At 37.2% G+C, this 18,424-nt stretch overlaps 2 protein-coding genes and 1 pseudogene across 2 annotated transcripts; 2 read left to right on the forward strand and 1 right to left on the reverse strand.

Moving 5' to 3' along the window:
• Window positions 1-536: 536 nt before the first annotated feature.
• LOC139842362 (alkane hydroxylase MAH1-like) lies at window positions 537-1,964 on the forward strand (annotated as a pseudogene).
• A 271-nt stretch (window positions 1,965-2,235) lies between these two features.
• LOC139839512 (uncharacterized) lies at window positions 2,236-10,764 on the forward strand. Its single transcript, XM_071829592.1, has 12 exons — window positions 2,236-2,723; window positions 2,826-2,883; window positions 3,133-3,513; window positions 5,871-6,166; window positions 6,262-6,456; window positions 6,846-7,040; window positions 7,203-7,277; window positions 7,402-7,468; window positions 7,594-8,530; window positions 8,934-8,987; window positions 10,075-10,149; window positions 10,303-10,764. Exons 1-12 carry the CDS (start codon window positions 2,400-2,402, stop codon window positions 10,340-10,342), a joined length of 2,697 nt encoding a protein of 898 aa, XP_071685693.1. The 5' UTR covers window positions 2,236-2,399; the 3' UTR covers window positions 10,343-10,764.
• A 2,973-nt stretch (window positions 10,765-13,737) lies between these two features.
• On the reverse strand, window positions 13,738-14,758 carry LOC139842363 (uncharacterized). The gene is made up of 2 exons (XM_071832511.1): window positions 13,795-14,758; window positions 13,738-13,751 (listed from the first exon to the last, which is right to left on the reverse strand). Exons 1-2 carry the CDS (start codon window positions 14,756-14,758, stop codon window positions 13,738-13,740), a joined length of 978 nt encoding a protein of 325 aa, XP_071688612.1.
• Window positions 14,759-18,424: the final 3,666 nt, after the last annotated feature.

Here is an 18,424-nt window from a genome sequence, read left to right on the forward strand (position 1 = left end):
TGACTACTTAGAAGTCACGTCATCAATTTTTTTCATTGCAAGTAAAAAAGTATGGTGACTTTTATTGATACATTTTTTTAAAGTATATAGCCGATAGTGAAACGCAAATGAATATATGAGCGACATCGAGACATTTAAAAAAGTATATAGCTATTTGTAGCTTTAACCCTATTAATCAACCAAAGTTTGATTATATAGGCGGTTTTTGTATTTAATCTCCCCATACGTACTCACCTCTATTTCTACTCCTACTTCATGAGTGGAATAATTCTTTTATTATCTTTTTTTTCATGTCACATATTTATTTCCTTTTTTTCCTTTAAATCCTTTCTCACCTACTTTCCAAGTATAGTTTTAGTGATATATCAGTACGTAAACTACCAATTTCTTCACTCTTTTTAACCTTCTTTGCCATGTCTTTCTTTGAATCCTCTATCATTTTCCTTCCATTTATTGTTGTCATTTTCTTTCTATTTGTTCTTAACAAATGTCTAAACAAAAATTATATCATCCCTACAAATTGGCCTGTTTTGGGTATGTTACCAACTGTCCTTTCATATCTTCACCAACCTTATGATTATATCACAAATGTTTTAGCGCAAACTGGTGGTACTTTCTTCTACAAGGGCCCTTGGTTAACTGATAGTGACATACTTTTTTACCGTAAACCCCCTAGACCTCCATCACATTATGAGTAAACACTTTCCTAATTATTCTAAAAGTCAAAAAAATGCGTAAGAGCCTTGATAATTTGATATCCTTGGAAATGGATTCTCAAATACGATGGTCCGTTATGGGAGTTTCAACGTAAAACGATCATGGCCCTCTTGAAAATACCTTCTTATCAAATATTATTAGAAAACAATGTTTGGAACAAGGTCGAAAAAGGTTTATTGCCTGTACTCGACAACATATGTAAAGAAAAAGTTGAAGTTGGTTTTCAAGAAGTGTTTCAAAGGTTTGCTTTTGACACAACGTGCATTTTGTTTCTAGATCACGATCCCGAAAGTATGTCTATTGGTTTTCCTTACATACCGTGTGAGAAGGCATTGTCGAATATTGGAGAAGCCGCATTGCATAAGTATATATTGCCTTCAATTTTATTAAAATTGTTACAATTGACTGTATTAGGGCATGAAAAGATTTTGGATAACGCGTGGAAAAACATCGATCAATTCGTTTACAAGTTCATAGAAGGCAAAGATGGGAAGGAGTTTGGTAATGAGCTACAAGATGATGAAAATTTCAAATTATCAATAGGTCTCATTAGAGATTTGAAAGATTTTAATGGGATATTAGGGAATTCCAACATGTTTTTAAGAGACAACATGGTGAATTTGATGGTTGCAGGAAGAGATACAACGAGTGCCGCTCTTTCTTGGTTCTTTTATCTTGTTGCCAAACACCCGAGTGTAGAAGATAAGATACGAGAAGAGCTTCGAACGAAGCTAGAGCTTGAAAAGTTTGGGACATGGAAACATTTCAACACAAAAGAGTTGTCGAAACTAGTTTATCTCCATGGTGCATTATGTGAAACATTAAGGCTATTTCCTCGTGTTCCATTTCAGGAGTTATGTGCCTCACAACCGGATATCCTTCCAAGTGGTCATCATGTCAAAAAAAACACCAAAATTGGCCTCCCTTTTTATGCTATGGGACGGATGAAATCGATATGGGGGGATGATTGTTTGGAATTTAAGCCTGAAAGATGGGTTACGACGGATGGACGGATCATACATCAACCATCATCCAAGTTTCCCGCTTTTAATGTTGGCCCAAGATCGTGTTTGGGTAAAGATACGAGTTTCGCTCATATGAAGATAATGGTGTCTACAATTATATCTCGTTACAACGTTGAGCTCGTTGAAGGTCACCCTGTGTTACAAAGTGTTTCGGTTATACTCGAAATGAAAAATGGTTTGAAAGTGAGGTTAACTAAAAGGGATGATGCAACATGTAAGTGATAGGTTATCGTTAATAAATTGTGTGTTGCATCCAAGATGTTACGTGTACGTTTGCTTATAATAAAGTTGTGCTTCAATGTAAAATAAGATGATCTTATGATTGTTACACGTTCTTAATTTGTTTCTTTATATTATGGATGTGACTGTAATTTTTAAAACTTGAAGGATTTATGTTCAACTTTACAAAAACTTTAAGGGTAACTAAGGTAAATCTACTATAACTATACACTTCATCCCGTATTCCCGTACACAATTTCTCGTTTGCCGTTTATCTCCGACCAACGCCGTTAACGCGTCACACACCGGACGGTTTCCTTGTCCGTCGTCGTTTCATCTCCGTTACATACCTCCGTCAATCGCCGTCGTAAATTACTTCTACAACTATCTAATTATACACAACATAAACTCGAATCAAAAGCCCTAATATACTGTCAAATGGACTTTCGATACGCGAGACCGCCGCAACCGCCGTCGTCGGATCCTAACCAACCACCACCACCACAGCAGCATCAACAACCAGTTCCGCCTCCTCCTGGACCGTGGTACTCCGGTCAATTTCAGTACCACTCGCCGTCACCTCCTCCGCCACAGTGGCCTCATCAGCCAAAACCACCACACTCCGATCACCACCTTCCTCCTCCGCCACCGTATGCTGCTGCTGCTCCGCCTCCACCGATGCCGTACTCTTCAAACTCGTACTCTCTTCCTCCTAGACCACATGTTCCGCCACCACAACCTCCTTATCCTCCTGTAAATCAGGTAGCCCTAATTTACCTATATCTTCTCTCGTGTGTTGATATTACTTGCACTTTATATGTATCTAACTTTTTTGCATTTCTGTTTAATTATTGTTGCTGATAGGAGTGGAGTAATACAGGCTGGGGACATCAAGCTTGGGACTATTCAGGTTCGCATCTTCGTTATAAATTAGCTGTTAGAAATATAACATGATATGATGAATAATCTCAATGACATCATAATTATTATATAATGGCATCATAATTATTATAAAATTTGATATTAGTGCCAATAAATTTGATTAAATGAGCTCAGAGCTGAGCTTAATTGAGTTCAACCCCTAAGAGCTACCCTGAGTTTCGGTTTTGTGACCATAGCTGCAAGCAAATGTTTGCCGACTGTCATTTTATTTTATATTTTCTGGATGTAGCACAAAACAAAAATGAAGATGATTGGGCAGCTAAGGCTAGAGCATGGGCGGCTTCAAAAGCTGTAACAGATGATCAGCATCAAAATTCACAATTAGGGCCTGTCAATAGACCAGGAGAAATGAACTATCATGATCAATATCAGCAACATTCACTTCCTCCATCAAACTATCAACAGTATTCATCTTTTGTACCTCCACCGAGGCAACCAGAAAATCACTTGGCTGATCCGTCATCATATGCTACAGATGCACATTTTTCATATAATGGTAGAGATAAAAATTTGCAGGGCCCAGCTGCTGTATATCATCATCAAGAAACTGCACCTACAAGTTTATCAGCTCACCAGCAGGAGGTACCTTCTAGTTATTCTTCTGTTGCAGGTAACGAGTTAACCGATGTCTTTAAATAGCACATGAAGCTTGTTTGAAGAACTGCTTCGTAGGACTTTTATTCTTATTGTCACTATAAGCTTGTTGGTTGATCATCTCTATACTCTTGCATTATTTTTCTTGTGCTGTTATAAGTATTGTATTGATTTCCTTGGACAGCATCATTTCAACTCATACTAAAAACTGCAAAATATATCTGAACTAAGAGTTATATGTAACCTTATTATAGAGCTTTGTTCAGTCATCATTCTGTCATTATATTTCTTAAAAAGGGATTATATATCGGAGGCCACCCAAAATTATCGTTTTGTGTTTCTAGCCCACCCATATTTGAAAATGATTTTGTAGGCCACCTAAGTTTATCTTTTCGTGTTTATTTGCCACCCATATTTGAAAGTGATGTTGTAGGCCATTTAAATCCAAGTTCGTTTGCTGTTTCACACGTAGCAAATCTAACTAAAAACTCTTTGAAAAACTATAAAAAACGCAAATACTCTATTTGGTAACAACTAAACGTTATATAGATAATGTTAGTTAAGAAAAGTTTGGTTATTTGTGTTATTTTTTTAGTGAGATTTTAGCTAGATTTGATACGTATGGAACAACACACGAACTTGGATGACCTACTACATCACTTTCAAATATTGGTGTCCTATCAACACGAAAAGATTAACTTAGGTGGCCTGCAAAATCATTTTCATATATGGGTAGCCTAGAATCATAAAATGATAAATTTGGGTGGCCTCCTGATATTTAATCCCTAAAAAGGGATACCTTCAAGATGTTAACGCTGGTTAGCTATGAAGTTATCTTGTTTGTTGGACTGCCTATGTGGCAAATGATCTCGCAAGTTGCTTTCTTTTGATTAATGATATGAACTATGATCTAGAATTTAGAAGGATAAATCTAGAAACCTTAAGCTAACCAAGGCTATGGTTGGTGATGTGCATACATTTAGTTTACTGATCTAGTATATTCAATATGTAATATACAACGTAGCTATCTTTACTCAACCTCTCCTTTGCCTATACCTTGTAAAGCTGTATGCTTATTAGATAACTTACTGATGTAAAGGATCTGTGTATGTTAAGGTACTTACTATCATATTTTCTCTTATGAGTCTTTATTTATTTATTTTTAACATCCTTCTCAGCTTAATCTTAACTCAAGCTCTTTTAAAATAAGCACCTACAATGGTTTTTAGCAACAAAAAACTAGTTGTCATGTAGTGTAGTTTGCAGCAGTTACCATGCACTGTATTAATGATCCCGTTCCGCTTGCTGCTATTAGATTTGTGTGACATCATTTAGTTGTTTTCTTAACTACAATGCTTGAAAGTACCCTATAGTACATGGCTGGCTAAATACTGAGAATAAGTTAAGCTATTAAGTTGACCCTGTCTTGATAACTTTCATACCCTTTGGCATGTATCAGCCAACTTTAGCTACAATGAAGATTGGTGTAACTATCATCATATTGTTGTAAACATGTTAGTGTAAAATTATTCCACTCTCTATGGAGGCTTTCCTGCATTTATTAAGAACTTAGATGCCTCATTCCAGAAACGAGGGTATTAGAGGCTGTGACAGGTTCATCATGCACAATAGAAAATAACATGACTTTGTGAATGTATCATTTTCCATGTGAAGGGCTCTTGTACTTGTCATGCGTTCTACTTGTCACGATTATTGTCATGAAGAGAATTTATCAGAAATGCTACATTTTTGGCTTCTTGTCTATCAATTATTTTGCTTATATAATCTGTTACTGTTAGATACTGTCATTGGCTCTTACCAAAGCAGATTCTACGAATTACATTGTGGTATATTAATGGCTTTGAACAGCCTCTCTTAGTTTACCTTATTGTGAATCTGCTGGACGTCGGTTTTATACTATTTATTTTACATTCCTCCATCTTTTTAGGCCTCGCTATGCAGAACTATCTATGCAGAACTATGGACGTCGGTTTTATACTATTTATTTTACATTCCTCCATCTTTTTAGGCCTGACTATGCAGAACTATCCTACAAGTATACAGATTACTTAATTGTTTGTCGAGATTGAATTAAGTATGATCTATGCAGATGCGGTAGGAGTTTAAATGATGGGTTTTGCAGGAAAAAGAAAGAAAATAGAGGAAGAATTGTGAACTTTGCTATCTTTTATTATTCTTTACATTACTAAAATTGTACTAAAATAACCAGAATAACTGAAAAATATTGTTTGTAATGTTTGTATTGCTATAAGAAAGCGTTCAAGTATGAATATGTTGTTTATGGTACCTTCTCAGCTAGAAATAACTGTAACAGTGAACACTTCAGCGGGTGATATCTCATTTAAATGCCAGGTAAAGAAGAGCCAAGAGATACGAACGGACACTTTTATCAACCATCACAAATGACATATTCTTCAGCTCCACAACATCAAGTCCAACCATCAATATCTCCTAACGATAAATCAATTCTTGCTGAACAACGTTATTATTCGTTCAACAACTCGTCAGCTGAGTCCGTAACTGATCATGGCAACCTGCCTTTAGATACTGGGTCAAGGTATGGCCATGACCATGGACCATTTGGGCAATCTGCTACACCTGGAATGGCTTATCCTTCTATGCCTCCAGTCTACACCACTGGCCAACAGGTTTTGATCTTGATCCCAAGTATCATACAGTTTTTTGGTGTTATGCATATGTACATAAACCCTAGATTTTTATCATTTTTGTTTGGTATTTACAGGCTGATCCTTTAGTCGGTGTACCTTCTCCTGTTTCAATGCACTCGACACCCTTATTTGGGAGGGCTACTGGATCAAGCTTCCAACCCACTATGCCTTCTGGAAACACTACCTTTCCCATTGGAACATCAAATGCATTTCATCCAACAAATGCCTTCCCTGGTGATGCATATGGGTTTCCTGATCGCCCCAAAAAGGTATTGAATAGATGTGCTCATGTCAACCCGTAAACACACAAATGGAGCGGTTTGTGTTATGTTTTACCTCTAACAGGTCAAATAGGTTAATAGAGTAAGTATATGATATTTAGTTAAAAAACAAATGGCTCAAACTTATCTGAAATGCTTTTATATATAAATTCCTTTTTAATCACTTTATAAAAAGTTCATATTATTGATTAAGGAAGTTTTGGGATCATCTGTAACATTTCCGGGTTGGACTAACCTAGCTTACTGTAAAATGAAACTGTTTTGACACAGTTTATCAACCTGCCTGTTTTACTACCTTTTGTTTTGAAGCATACCAAATCCTTTCTACTTTATTGTGTTATTCTCTACTTAATAACTGATACTGGAAGAATTTTCAGGCTTCAATGCCAAACTGGCTCAAAGAGGAAATAATAAAGAAAAAAGCAGTCATTGGAACTTCAGTCCCTGAGTTTTCTAGGCAGGAGACGGAATCTAATGAAGATGAATTAGACCAACCTTTTGATAAAGAAGATCAGGTAGATAAAAAGAACATGGAATCAGCTCGTTCACCAGAGAAAGAGGATGACGATGAGGTTCGAATTTTGCATGAGCATAATAAATTTATTTAGAGAATTTCTTGTTATTGTTGTATGTGTTATAATTGAACGGGTGCATGAGTCATATTGTGGTTTCTGGTTTATTTTATCTGGCCTCAACTAAACTAACATTTGACATCATTTTTGTTTTTTGTGTAGGATTATGTTGAAGCAGCCAGAGCTGCTGCAGTTAACCAAGAAATAAAGCGCATTTTAACTGAAGTTCTTTTGAAGGTGGCGCAGATAGATGCTAATTGTTTCTTCATGTTACAACTTTTATATCGTACTAAGGATGAAAATACGTTCTATTTTTTGTTGATTCTTGTTACTAAATAAGCTAGATGCATGTGTTGATCAGGTTACAGATGAACTTTTTGATGAAATTGCAACAAAAGTTCTAGATGAAGACAATCTTAATGGGGAAGGTGCTTGGCATTATATATTATTTTCTTGTTTTTTGTATATATATTTTTTTATTTTTATGACAAGCTGTGATCCCTTGTTATCTTTTGTGAACATATCTTAGTAATGATGTTTATGGTATGTATAGTTGAGCATAAGACCATTGCTTCAAGTGATATTGCATCAGCAGCTATAACTCCTAAGTCGTCTGCAAAGGTTTTAATTTCAGCCAAAACCAAAGGCACCAATTCTGATGATGCTAGTGGGAAATCTAGCTCCGGCCCACCTGGAGATGTTCTAGGGCTGGGCAGTTATGCTTCGGATGATGATGATGATGATGATGAAAAAGAAGTTCAAAATTCTTCGATTCCATCTTCCGATAGTGGTAAACCATCTATCGCAGAAAATGCCATTTTACAAGTTGACGATCGTGATATTCGTGGTAAGATGCTTCCTGAAGAAGGGCATTCGCCCAGACCGATCCCAAATAGGGATACAGCTGACAATTCCGGTAAACAAAAAGTCAAACTTGAAAGCTCTGATGTTTCAAAGTCAAAGCTGAGTGGAACTGGGGGTTTAAATACTGATTATCTGTTAGCAGATGAGCCTCAAGGTGGGAGTTCTAGAAATGGACTGGATATTAGTCATAAGGACAAGAAAGATAATAAGTTAGATGAGGACAGTAAGGTCCACGATGATAGACTCGCAAAGAGGGCAAAAAGGGAAGACCAAAATGGTTCTAAAGAGAAAATTAAGGATCGAGATTCAGAGAAAAAGGTCAGCAAGGGTGAAGTTGAAGATCATAATGGTATTAAAGATAAAATTAAGGATCGAGATTCAGGGAAAAAGGTCAGCAAGGGTGAAATTAAGGACAATAAGAAAGAGAGAGACAGGGATAGAAGATCTACTGATAAAGAAGAGGGCCAAAAGCGGGAAACGGGAAAGAATGACAAGAGTGAACGGTTGAAGCATAAATCTGCAGGTGACTCGGGTAGGCACAAGCGACTTCACTCTCCATCAGCTGGAGGTAGGGGGAGGAGCAGCAAAGACTCGAGAAGTGATAGTTCATCGGATGACTCACGAAGGTTTTTAATTAATCATTATGATACCATCGACCATAGATTGCAAAATGGATTGGGTGGGCAAGTTGGGTAATCATCACGGGTTTGGAAGGAAACAGGTCCTTTTTAATTCAGGTTGTTACGGGATGGGCTGGTTAGCGTTAATTAGGATTGCCAAAATATTATCACCCTAATAATATAAGTTTGAGATAAAATAAATTTGAAGATCTATTTACTGAAGTAAGACTACATTAAACTTCAGTATATTTAACCTGTTCCCCCTTTCAGTTATCTTTTTTATGTGATTAGTTTGACCTTAAGCACAACCTGAATCACCCATCCATTAGTAAATGGATTGAAATTGTCATCTCGTTAACTCTTGCTTGTATCGCCTTCTGAGTTGCTCATTTAATTTTGCTTTTTGCAGGAAGGTGCATTCTAAAAGACGCCATTCATCACCATCGCCTGTCAGGTCAAGAAGGTACTTGGTTTTGCTATTTTTTTTTTCTATCTTCTTGTTAATGCGTTCATCGTAAATATAATATTGTATTCCATTTAGGCATGTGGCTAGTATATTTAACTGCTCATTAATAACTCATGTCTAACTTAAGTTTGACACCAGATAACATCTATCTTGATCTCTTGTTTTAATTTGCGTCCACTTAACTTTGCTGTTTCCGTCTTAGTTTAAATGCATAATATCTATTATATTTGGTACATAACTCTTCAGTTAGATGTGTGATAGTTGGATGTTTGTGTATCATTAACAATTTTTTATTTGTTTTCGGTCGTCTGGTTAATTTTTGAAAAAAATTATCTACACAAAGACACTTTTGTTCAAATAAATTTTGTGAGCTGTATCAATTTTTTTTTAGCTTGGAATATCTCAGAATCTCAGAAGTGTTTTAAATTTGAATATTAAATATGTAGATAAGAAGGATGGTCTTTTGTGATGTGGTTGATTATTTCATTTGCATGGTGGGGGGATGGTTTTAAAGGGTTAAATGATTAAAATGGTTTTTTTATATATAAGTCTGGATGTTTTTTTTGTTGTACATTACCCCTTTCAGTGCCAATTCCTAATCTTCCAAATTATGAGTGTTAGGATACATGTCTGATAGCATCGAGGGCAAGATGTCATATCACTTGAAGTGGATCTTATTAAGAACATTAATGAATTGCAAGGTTGCCCTGATCTCTTGTAGTAGCTTATTATTGTTGAGTGGGTTGGTTTTTTTTCATTTTGTATCTACCAGATGTGGCAAAGTGGGCGAGTCGGATAGTAATGGATCATCACGGGTAGTTTGTGTAATTTTGTTGTATGTGCATAATATAATTTTAGCAATCTTTCAGGACATTTGACTTGTTTCTTTGTAAGGTATCTATTTATTTACCCTTGTGACCCATTAGAGATAAAACTTAAAACTTAACCTGTAATGACCCATTCTTAAGTTAATTTCGGGGATTTGTTGTAAAATAAAGAAATATTAAATATAAAATAGGAAATGTGGGGTATGTCTTCCCAAAGTATATTTAACTCACTGGCTTAGCATGGGTTTCGTTTTTAGACAAGTGTCAAGGTCTCCACCTAGCAAGCGTTCTCATCACAGGCATTCTACTTATTCTTCTCTTGAAACCACCAGGTATGTTAATCTCCCCTTTTTTCATCATTATATTAGAGCCTAAAATAGTAGTTATTAATTAATTAAAGTAACTGTCTAATTGATGTGAACATTTGGTCAAACATGTTGACTGCACGGCACCTTGGTTAAAAAGCTGGTTTATTGTAATTGTAGGGAAAGGAGGAGGTCAAGATCGAGGTCCCGGAGAGGATAGTGCAGCTGATTGCACCTTTGAAGATTACACTACTATGTTATGCTTTTCTTTGTGTCTGTTTCCGAGGGTCGACTATAATCGACCGATCTGGTGCCTGCTATGTAGCCATCTTATATAAGTCGGAGACAACCTGTTGGTTCAAAAAGTGTACAATCCAATAATAAACAGGTGTTGTAGCATGCGAGTTTCTGTTGAATGGGGAGTTTTTCTCTGAAGTCTTGATAGTGAGGCTAGTTTTCGTATCATCTTGTATCTTGTACTTGATTGGATCAATTGTTATTGCAATGAACAACTTGGGAGTGTAATTGTAATCTAGTAATGCAATTTCTTAAGTTCTTTCAGTAAATTAAGTTCCCAGATCTTTTCGTATGAAGTGAGTTGTAAACCTATAATTTGATGTTTTTAATATTCCGAAAGTTTGTTTTTATTCGTTGTACCTGAAAACGGGATTATATTCACTATCATCCAATGATGTTTGCTCATCAAGCTAGGGACTTGCATTTGTGATTCAGTTTCTCTTGTCGTTCAAGGAACCTTGTATTTTCTGTGGCTGTCAGATGGATAACAAAATGATGGACATGGTAGACAAGGAAACCAAGATACAACTAACGATCTAAAGTTAGCCTTGTTTTGGCATTATTATCATTGGTTTGTACTAATATGCGAGTCGATTTTATTTGGTTACGGAGAAAGTAAGATGTGGCTCAATTTCAAGTTCCTGTTCAGGTTTTATAATCTCAAAGTCACATGTCAAGTTCGAGATTATATGTCCCAAGTGTGAAGCTCTTCCAGAGTTAAGTATCTAGATCAGGTTTGAATTTTACATCAATAGTCAGGTTCAAGTATTAATAGACTCGCCCCTGGCTTTTAGCCAAATTGTTTGGGTGAATAAATCAACACGTGACAACCCTTTAGACCCGTTCGAGTTCAATATTTCCAGTAAGACCATATATAATCGTCCGTCACTTTCCTTCTGTCATCCCATATGGCATTTTTGACGAAAACTAAAGGAATATAACGGGGTGTCAGTTAGTCGAGTTAGTCATTTGACAGCGTCAGTTATGCATGTGACGGAAATAATGCGAGGCGTGACTTGATAAAGCAACTGATCACTGATTTTTTTATTTAATAAATATATATCTTTTATCATTAATTTATTTTTCCCTTCCAATTTTCAATCAGATATTAGCACATCATCCTACCCAATATTTAACAAAAAAACTGACACAAAGGTTAAAAAAAGTCAGAAACTGAGATTGCCTTGTCATAGTCAGATCGCACTTTTTGGCCAAAAAGTGCATAAACTGCTCACGATATTACAAACACCCATTAGAAATGGTTTAAGGGTGACAATTTATACACTCGTATTATTAATTTACACCGTTGTCATAAACTTTAGAAGATACTAGTAAGATATTTGTACAAAGCTAAAGTTAATAAATTTAACTGGATCTATCAAAATTCATGTTGGAAATATCATCTCCCATACACTATATCGATGAAAAAAATTAATTTACGATGACAATCATTCTCAGAAACTCGAGGGCTAAAACTAAAAAAAAAACTGTCAAAAATTAAAACCTTTAAAATAAAGTCAAGAGTCAACACCGTGAGTGGGTTGTGATCAAGGTTGCAAAAGACGTGAGACGCGGTCGAGACGGTCGGTCCTAAAAAGGTCGAGACGGGGGTCGACCAAAGTTGACTTTTAAATATGTAAGTATATATATGTATATATGTGTACATATTTTAAAGCCAAAAACGTTAATTGACTAATTTGTACTCATAATTGCTATCACCGTTAATATAATACATAAAATTCAAACTAAAATACGACAAATTTGACCGATTTTACCGATTTTCTGGCTTTTCCGAATTTTGAGAGACTTTGACCTGATTTTTTTCAACCTTGACCCGAACTTTGACTGTTGACTGTCATATTAGACGGTTTTCTTCAAGACGGGACGGGCTAGTTACCAAACCGTCGCAACGGGCGTCGAGACGGCTTGAGACGGGGTGTTTTGCAACAGTGGTTGTGATGGTCACTCAACGTCAAGTCTCACATGTCTCTTGCTCCTCCACCCACGCCTTTTCCGGCGCCCCTGCAACTAACCTGTCTTGGTGGCATATTTCCCACCAAAAAGAAGCTTCGTTTTTCAGTTAAAGCTTCACTTTTTTTGTTTCCCACATTTTTATACATTATACCGTTCTTTTTCATGAAAATTAAAAAGTAACGGTCTTTTATCCCGTTTTATGCAACAAGAAAGCGAATTTCATGAACCCCATTTACACTTTTCCATTATAACATCAATTCCCATTTTAGTGGTTCAAAAATGGTTCAACTGGCAAGAGACATTGGCTCCTATTAATTGAGTCAACAGCAAGCGTCGATTTATTGGCGTCTTGAATGCCACTTGGAGCCTAAATTGAATGTGCAAGATTTAAAACCCATAGAAATTTGATTCTACCATTTTCATGGCGTCTCATGTTTTATTTTTTATATTTTATTTTATTTTTTCAAAAATTATTTCTTACTTATTGGCCGGAGGTCCACTCGGAAGCAATCTCTCTATCTGTCGAATAGAGAGGGGGATGACTTTCTCTACTTTTGAGAGTGTTTTTACTCTGGGTGGAGAAATGACTTGTCTTTATTCTCGGATATTGAAATGATTGCTACATCTTACCTCCCCCATACACCACGCATGTGGTATTGGATTTTGTTGTTGTTGTTGTTGTTGTTGTTGTTGTTGTTGTTGTTGTTGTTGTAATTGGCAAGAGACATTCATTAGCTATTAGAGCACTGGGTGTGGTGACGCGTCAGTTCAGTGTTAGTTCAGTGTCTTGCTGATGACTGAACTGACATTGTAAATTGACATTGGTGAAAAAACAGGGGAATTGGGAAGAATGTCAGTTTAGTGTCTTAGAAAGAGAAAATATTTTATGTTATTATTATTTAATTATTTTTTAAAATTAATTAAATTATTTTAAAAAACAATATTAACACAAAATAAACTTCATTAATAATAAAAAAAAAGTTACATAATTAAAAATTAAACTACAAAATAAAAATACAATGCATAATAAAGATGTTATTTGTAAGTCGAATAGCCCAAAGATGTTCGACCAATGTCACTCTTCCCCCTCATCCTCCTCCTCCTCCTCCTGAGCTCGAATAGCCCAAACATGTTCGACTAAATCGCCTCGTAAACGTTCATGCACCTCCCAATCGTGTAATTCCTTCGTCTTGGCTTTATACTCTTCACATCTATCGTACCAAGTTGTTTGCATGTTCTGAACCGGTTCATACACCCAATTATTCTCAGAAATGTTGAACCCATTATCTTCAACTATCATGTTATGCATTATGATACACGCATAGATAATTCTTTGAATAGCCTTTACCGAATAAGCCCTTGCAGGTGGTTGTAGTATATGCCAACGTCCTTGTAAAATACCAAAAGTCCTCTCAACATCCTTTGTTGCCTTAGATTGTTTGCGTGAAAAGTATTTACTCTTGGGATCAGCTGCACTCGAATACGCTTTAACAAACGATGCCCATTGAGGGTAAATCCCATCCGCTAAATAATAACCCATTTTGTACTCCACACCATTAATAACATAAGGGATGTCTGGGAAATTATCATTAAGCATCGATTCGAACAAAGGACTGGTATTTAACACATTTATGTCATTGTTTGCCCCAGCAACCCCAAAATAAGCATGCCATATCCAATTATCATACGAGGCAACGGCTTCAAGCATAATAGTTGGATGACTATGATCTCCTCGCTTAAATTGGCCTTGCCATGCAACCGGACATTTTCCCCAAACCCAATGCATACAATCTATACTACCTAGCATGCCGGAAAAGTCATGCTTTTCCTCATGAACCTCGTATAAACGTTCCATGTCCTCACGAGTAGGCTCGCGCATATAATCATTTGAATATAAAACAACAATACATTTCGTAAAATTCTGTAAACTTTCACGAGCTACACGTTCCGACATTTGTAAATACTCGTCTAATGCATCGGGTGTATAACCGTATGCCAACTGACGAAGTGCCGCCGTTATTTTTAAATGTGTACTAATGCCTAACTCGCCACGGGCATCAGGTCTAACATGAAACCATTCAAAATATTTAGGTAAACGATTTGCAGAAAAATTTAATATACCTTCCATAATTCGGTTGAATACACGTCTCCTCATTCGAAATCGACGTTTGAACTCCACTTTGCTATACTTCGGATGTTCAGCAAAATAGTCTCTTATGAGGCGATCATGTGCTTCATGGTGATCACGTCTGATATAGCGTCGCGTTAAACGAACATTAGAACTATCCCCCTCATCACTTTGATCGGCCTCTAACATTTCGAGTGCAAGCATCGTATACTCATCGTCGGAAGATGAATAAGCCATTATATTTTATAAACTATTTTTTGGATTGTATAAAAAATGAGAGAAGTGAGGTTTGTGTGAGTGTATATATTGTTATTTGTGTGTGTATATATAGAGGTTAATATATATGTTATTTAAAGAAAAAAATGCAATAAATCACTAATAACGGATATAAATTTGAATACGGGGCCCACTAACGGATATAAAGACCGAAGTCTTGCTCACGACGTCGACCCACTCGACGCTGAATCGACGCCGAGTCGGTGTGGAGCGACGGTCGGTGGGAGGAAAATCAGCAACCGACGCTGAGCTGATTCCCTCCACACCTAGAGCTCTTAGATCATGACTGGTTTATCACAAGACATTAAGGTTGTTCTTTTAAGTCGTAGATGTTAGAAATTTGGTATGAATGTTGGATGTGAAGGATATCAAAAACAAAAGGATTCAGACGAACATGGGAGGCGCGTCGCGGCCTTGGAAGGCGCGATGCGGCCTAACACTTGAAACAGAGCATCAGTTTTGGAAAATGAGTGTCCGGAGTTTAGCCTTGGAGGCGCGGCGCGGCCTCACATGACGAGAAGTTTCCAAATTTATGTTTTTCTTGTTCTCCAAGGTATTTTTGGCCTATATAAGCATCCTTATGTAACCCTCAGTTGTATCTACGAATTATATCAATAAAGTCTCTTTAGTTGGTCCGTGGATTAAAGTAATCAACATTCGATTACATATAACCACGTTAAATCTCGCATTTTTTTATTCTTTAATTATTGTTCTTTCGTTTGTCGATTGTGGAAGGGTAATTCTCTGGAATTACTCTATTGTTTGGGTCCTATAATCCTTACAATTGGTATGTAGAGCTCAAGATTCGAGTTGGGAACGATGGCGGAAGACGGTAAATTAAAGATCGAGCGTTTTGATGGTAAAGACTTCGCCTTTTGGAAGATGCAAATAGAAGACTACTTGTATCAAAAGAAACTTCACCAACCTTTGTTGGAGACCAAACCCGAAGGTATGAACGATGCCGATTGGATGCTCTTGGATAGTTAAGCTTTGTGTGTTGTTCGTCTTGCACTCGCCAAGAACGTTGTAGGTAATATCATGAATGAAAAGACAACGTTTAATTGTTTGAAGGCGCTCTCTAACATGTATGAGAAACCTACGACGGCGAATAAGGTTTTTCTCATGCGACAATTGTTCAACACGAAGATGAAGGAAGGTATGAGTGCAACGGATCATATCAACGAATTCAACAATCTTGTTTCAAGATTAGAGCCGGTTGAAATCAAGTTTGATGATGAACTAAAAGCACTAATCTTGCTTTCATCATTACCAAAAGTTGATCGGGTACGGTTACCGCGGTTAGTAGCTCTACCGGTACTATTAAGCTTGCGCATGAAGGAATTAGGGATTTAATTCTCGGTGAAGACACTCGTAGGAGAAGTTTGGGGGAATTGTTATCCGGTTCATTGTTAAGTACCGACAACCGTGGTAGGAAAGTTGATCGCGGTGTGAAGAAGAGTAAAGGGAAGTTCAAGAAGAGGTATCCATCGAAAGACCGAAGTGACGTTATTTGTTGGGGTTGCAATCAAAAGGGGAATTATCAAAGATATTGTAAGAATGCTCCGGTTAAAGATGTTAACTTGACCGCGGAAGATACAGAGGATGCACTACTATGTAGTATTGAAAGTTCGGTGGAGTCTTGGGTCTTGGATTCGGGAGCTTCGTTTCACGCTACACCCACTAAGAGCGTGATGAGAAATTTTCGGGCCTATCAAGGTAAAGTTAGATTGGCAAACAACAAAAGTCTCGAGATTAAAGGTATAGGAGATGTTGTATTGAAGACTACTCTTGGTTCTAATTGGACTTTGAAGAACGTGAGGTTTATTCCTAAGTTAAAGAGGAAGTTAATCTCGAATGGTCAATTAGATGAAGAAGGTAATGATGTTACTTTCAAGAATCGCCAATGGGAGGTGATTAAGGGTAGTAATGTCATAGCTTGTGGACATAAAAGGGGAACTCTTTATATGGTTGAGGTGTTTGAAGAAGACACGGTGATTGCTACGGTTGACGTTGGGGCTAGTTCTACTCTATGGCACCGAAGACTCGGGCATATGGGTGAGAAGGGTATGAAGGTTCTTAGTTCGAGTGGGAGGATTCCGGATTTGAAAAAGATAGAGCTTGGGTTTTTCTAACCATGTACTTATGGGAAGCAAAAGAAGGTAACTTTTGTTAAATCTGGGAATTCACCAAAGTTGAAGAAATTGGAGCTAGTTCATACGGACGTTTTTGGGCCAACGAATGTAGAATCACATGGAGGTTCTTGTTATTATGTCACCTTCATTGACGATGCCACTCGAAAGGTATGAGTTTATTTTCTTAAAGCTAAATCCGAAGTTTTTGGTACTTTTGTGAAGTGGAAAGCTATGGTTGAGAATGAGACCAATTTAAAGGTCAAGTGCTTAAGGTCGGACAATGGAGGAGAATATGGTAGTCTTGAGTTTAAAGACCATTGTGCAAAGTTCGGTATTAGAATGTTGAAAACGGTACCGGAGACACCGCAACACAATGGGGTCGCCGAACGTATGAATCGTACGTTGAATGAAAGGGATAGGAGTATGAGACTACATGTCGGTTTGCCTAAGATGTTTTGGGCAGATGCGGTTAATACAGCGGCTTATTTGATTAATAGGTGACCCTCAACACCATTGGGTTTCCGAATTCCCGTAGAAGAATGGCTAGGTAAAAAGGTTAGTTATGATCATCTTAGAATCTTTGGGTGTAATGTTTATGTGAAGACCAAAGATATTGATAAAGATAAACTTGAAGCTAAGTCAAAGAAGTGTACGTTCATTGGTTACGGTTCGGATGAGATGGGCTATCGTTGTTGGGATAATGAAGCTAGAAAGGTTATTCGATCCCGTGATGTTACCTTTGATGAAGATTCGGTCTATGACAAACCAGAAATGGGGAGTCAAAAACTGGATCATGTTATTCTTGATGATGTTTCTCGTGATGATCTTGCGGGTTCTAGTGGGAGTTCGGGGAACAATGAATTGCCGATTAATGGTGATAGGTCGGATCTTGACAATGATGGGGATGGTTCGGATAGCGGTGATAATTCCGAACATAGTGCGAGTTCTAGGAATGAGGAGGCTAATGAAACCGTTCCAACCATACCGGTTGCTCCTATACTTAGACGCTCGACTAGAGTGCCCAAACCTAATCCTAGGTATTCTCCATCAAAAAACTACTTGCTCTATACCGAGAATGGTGAACCCGAAAGTTACTTTGAAGCAAGAAAGTCCAAAGAATCCATACAATGGGAGCTTGCTATGAAAGAAGAGATGGGGTCACTTGAGAAGAACAAGACTTGGTCACTAGTGAAATTACCTCATGATAAAAAGGTGTTGCAAAACAAATGGGTGTATAGAATAAAGAATGAGGTGGATGGCAAGAAGAGGTACAAAGCACGGTTAGTGGTTAAAGGGTTTCAACAAAGGAAAGGGGTTGATTACCAAGAGATATTTTCACCGGTGGTGAAGATGACTACTATTCGTTTGGTGCTTGTGTTGGTCGCATCCGAGGACTTACATCTATAATAACTAGATGTGAAGACCGCATTCTTACACGGGGATCTTGATGAGGAGATCTACATGAGGCAACCTGAGGGCTTTGAGGTAAAGGGTA

This window comes from Rutidosis leptorrhynchoides, chromosome 4 (assembly GCF_046630445.1).
Source record: "Rutidosis leptorrhynchoides isolate AG116_Rl617_1_P2 chromosome 4, CSIRO_AGI_Rlap_v1, whole genome shotgun sequence".
NCBI classification, from domain to species: Eukaryota; Viridiplantae; Streptophyta; class Magnoliopsida; order Asterales; family Asteraceae; genus Rutidosis; species Rutidosis leptorrhynchoides.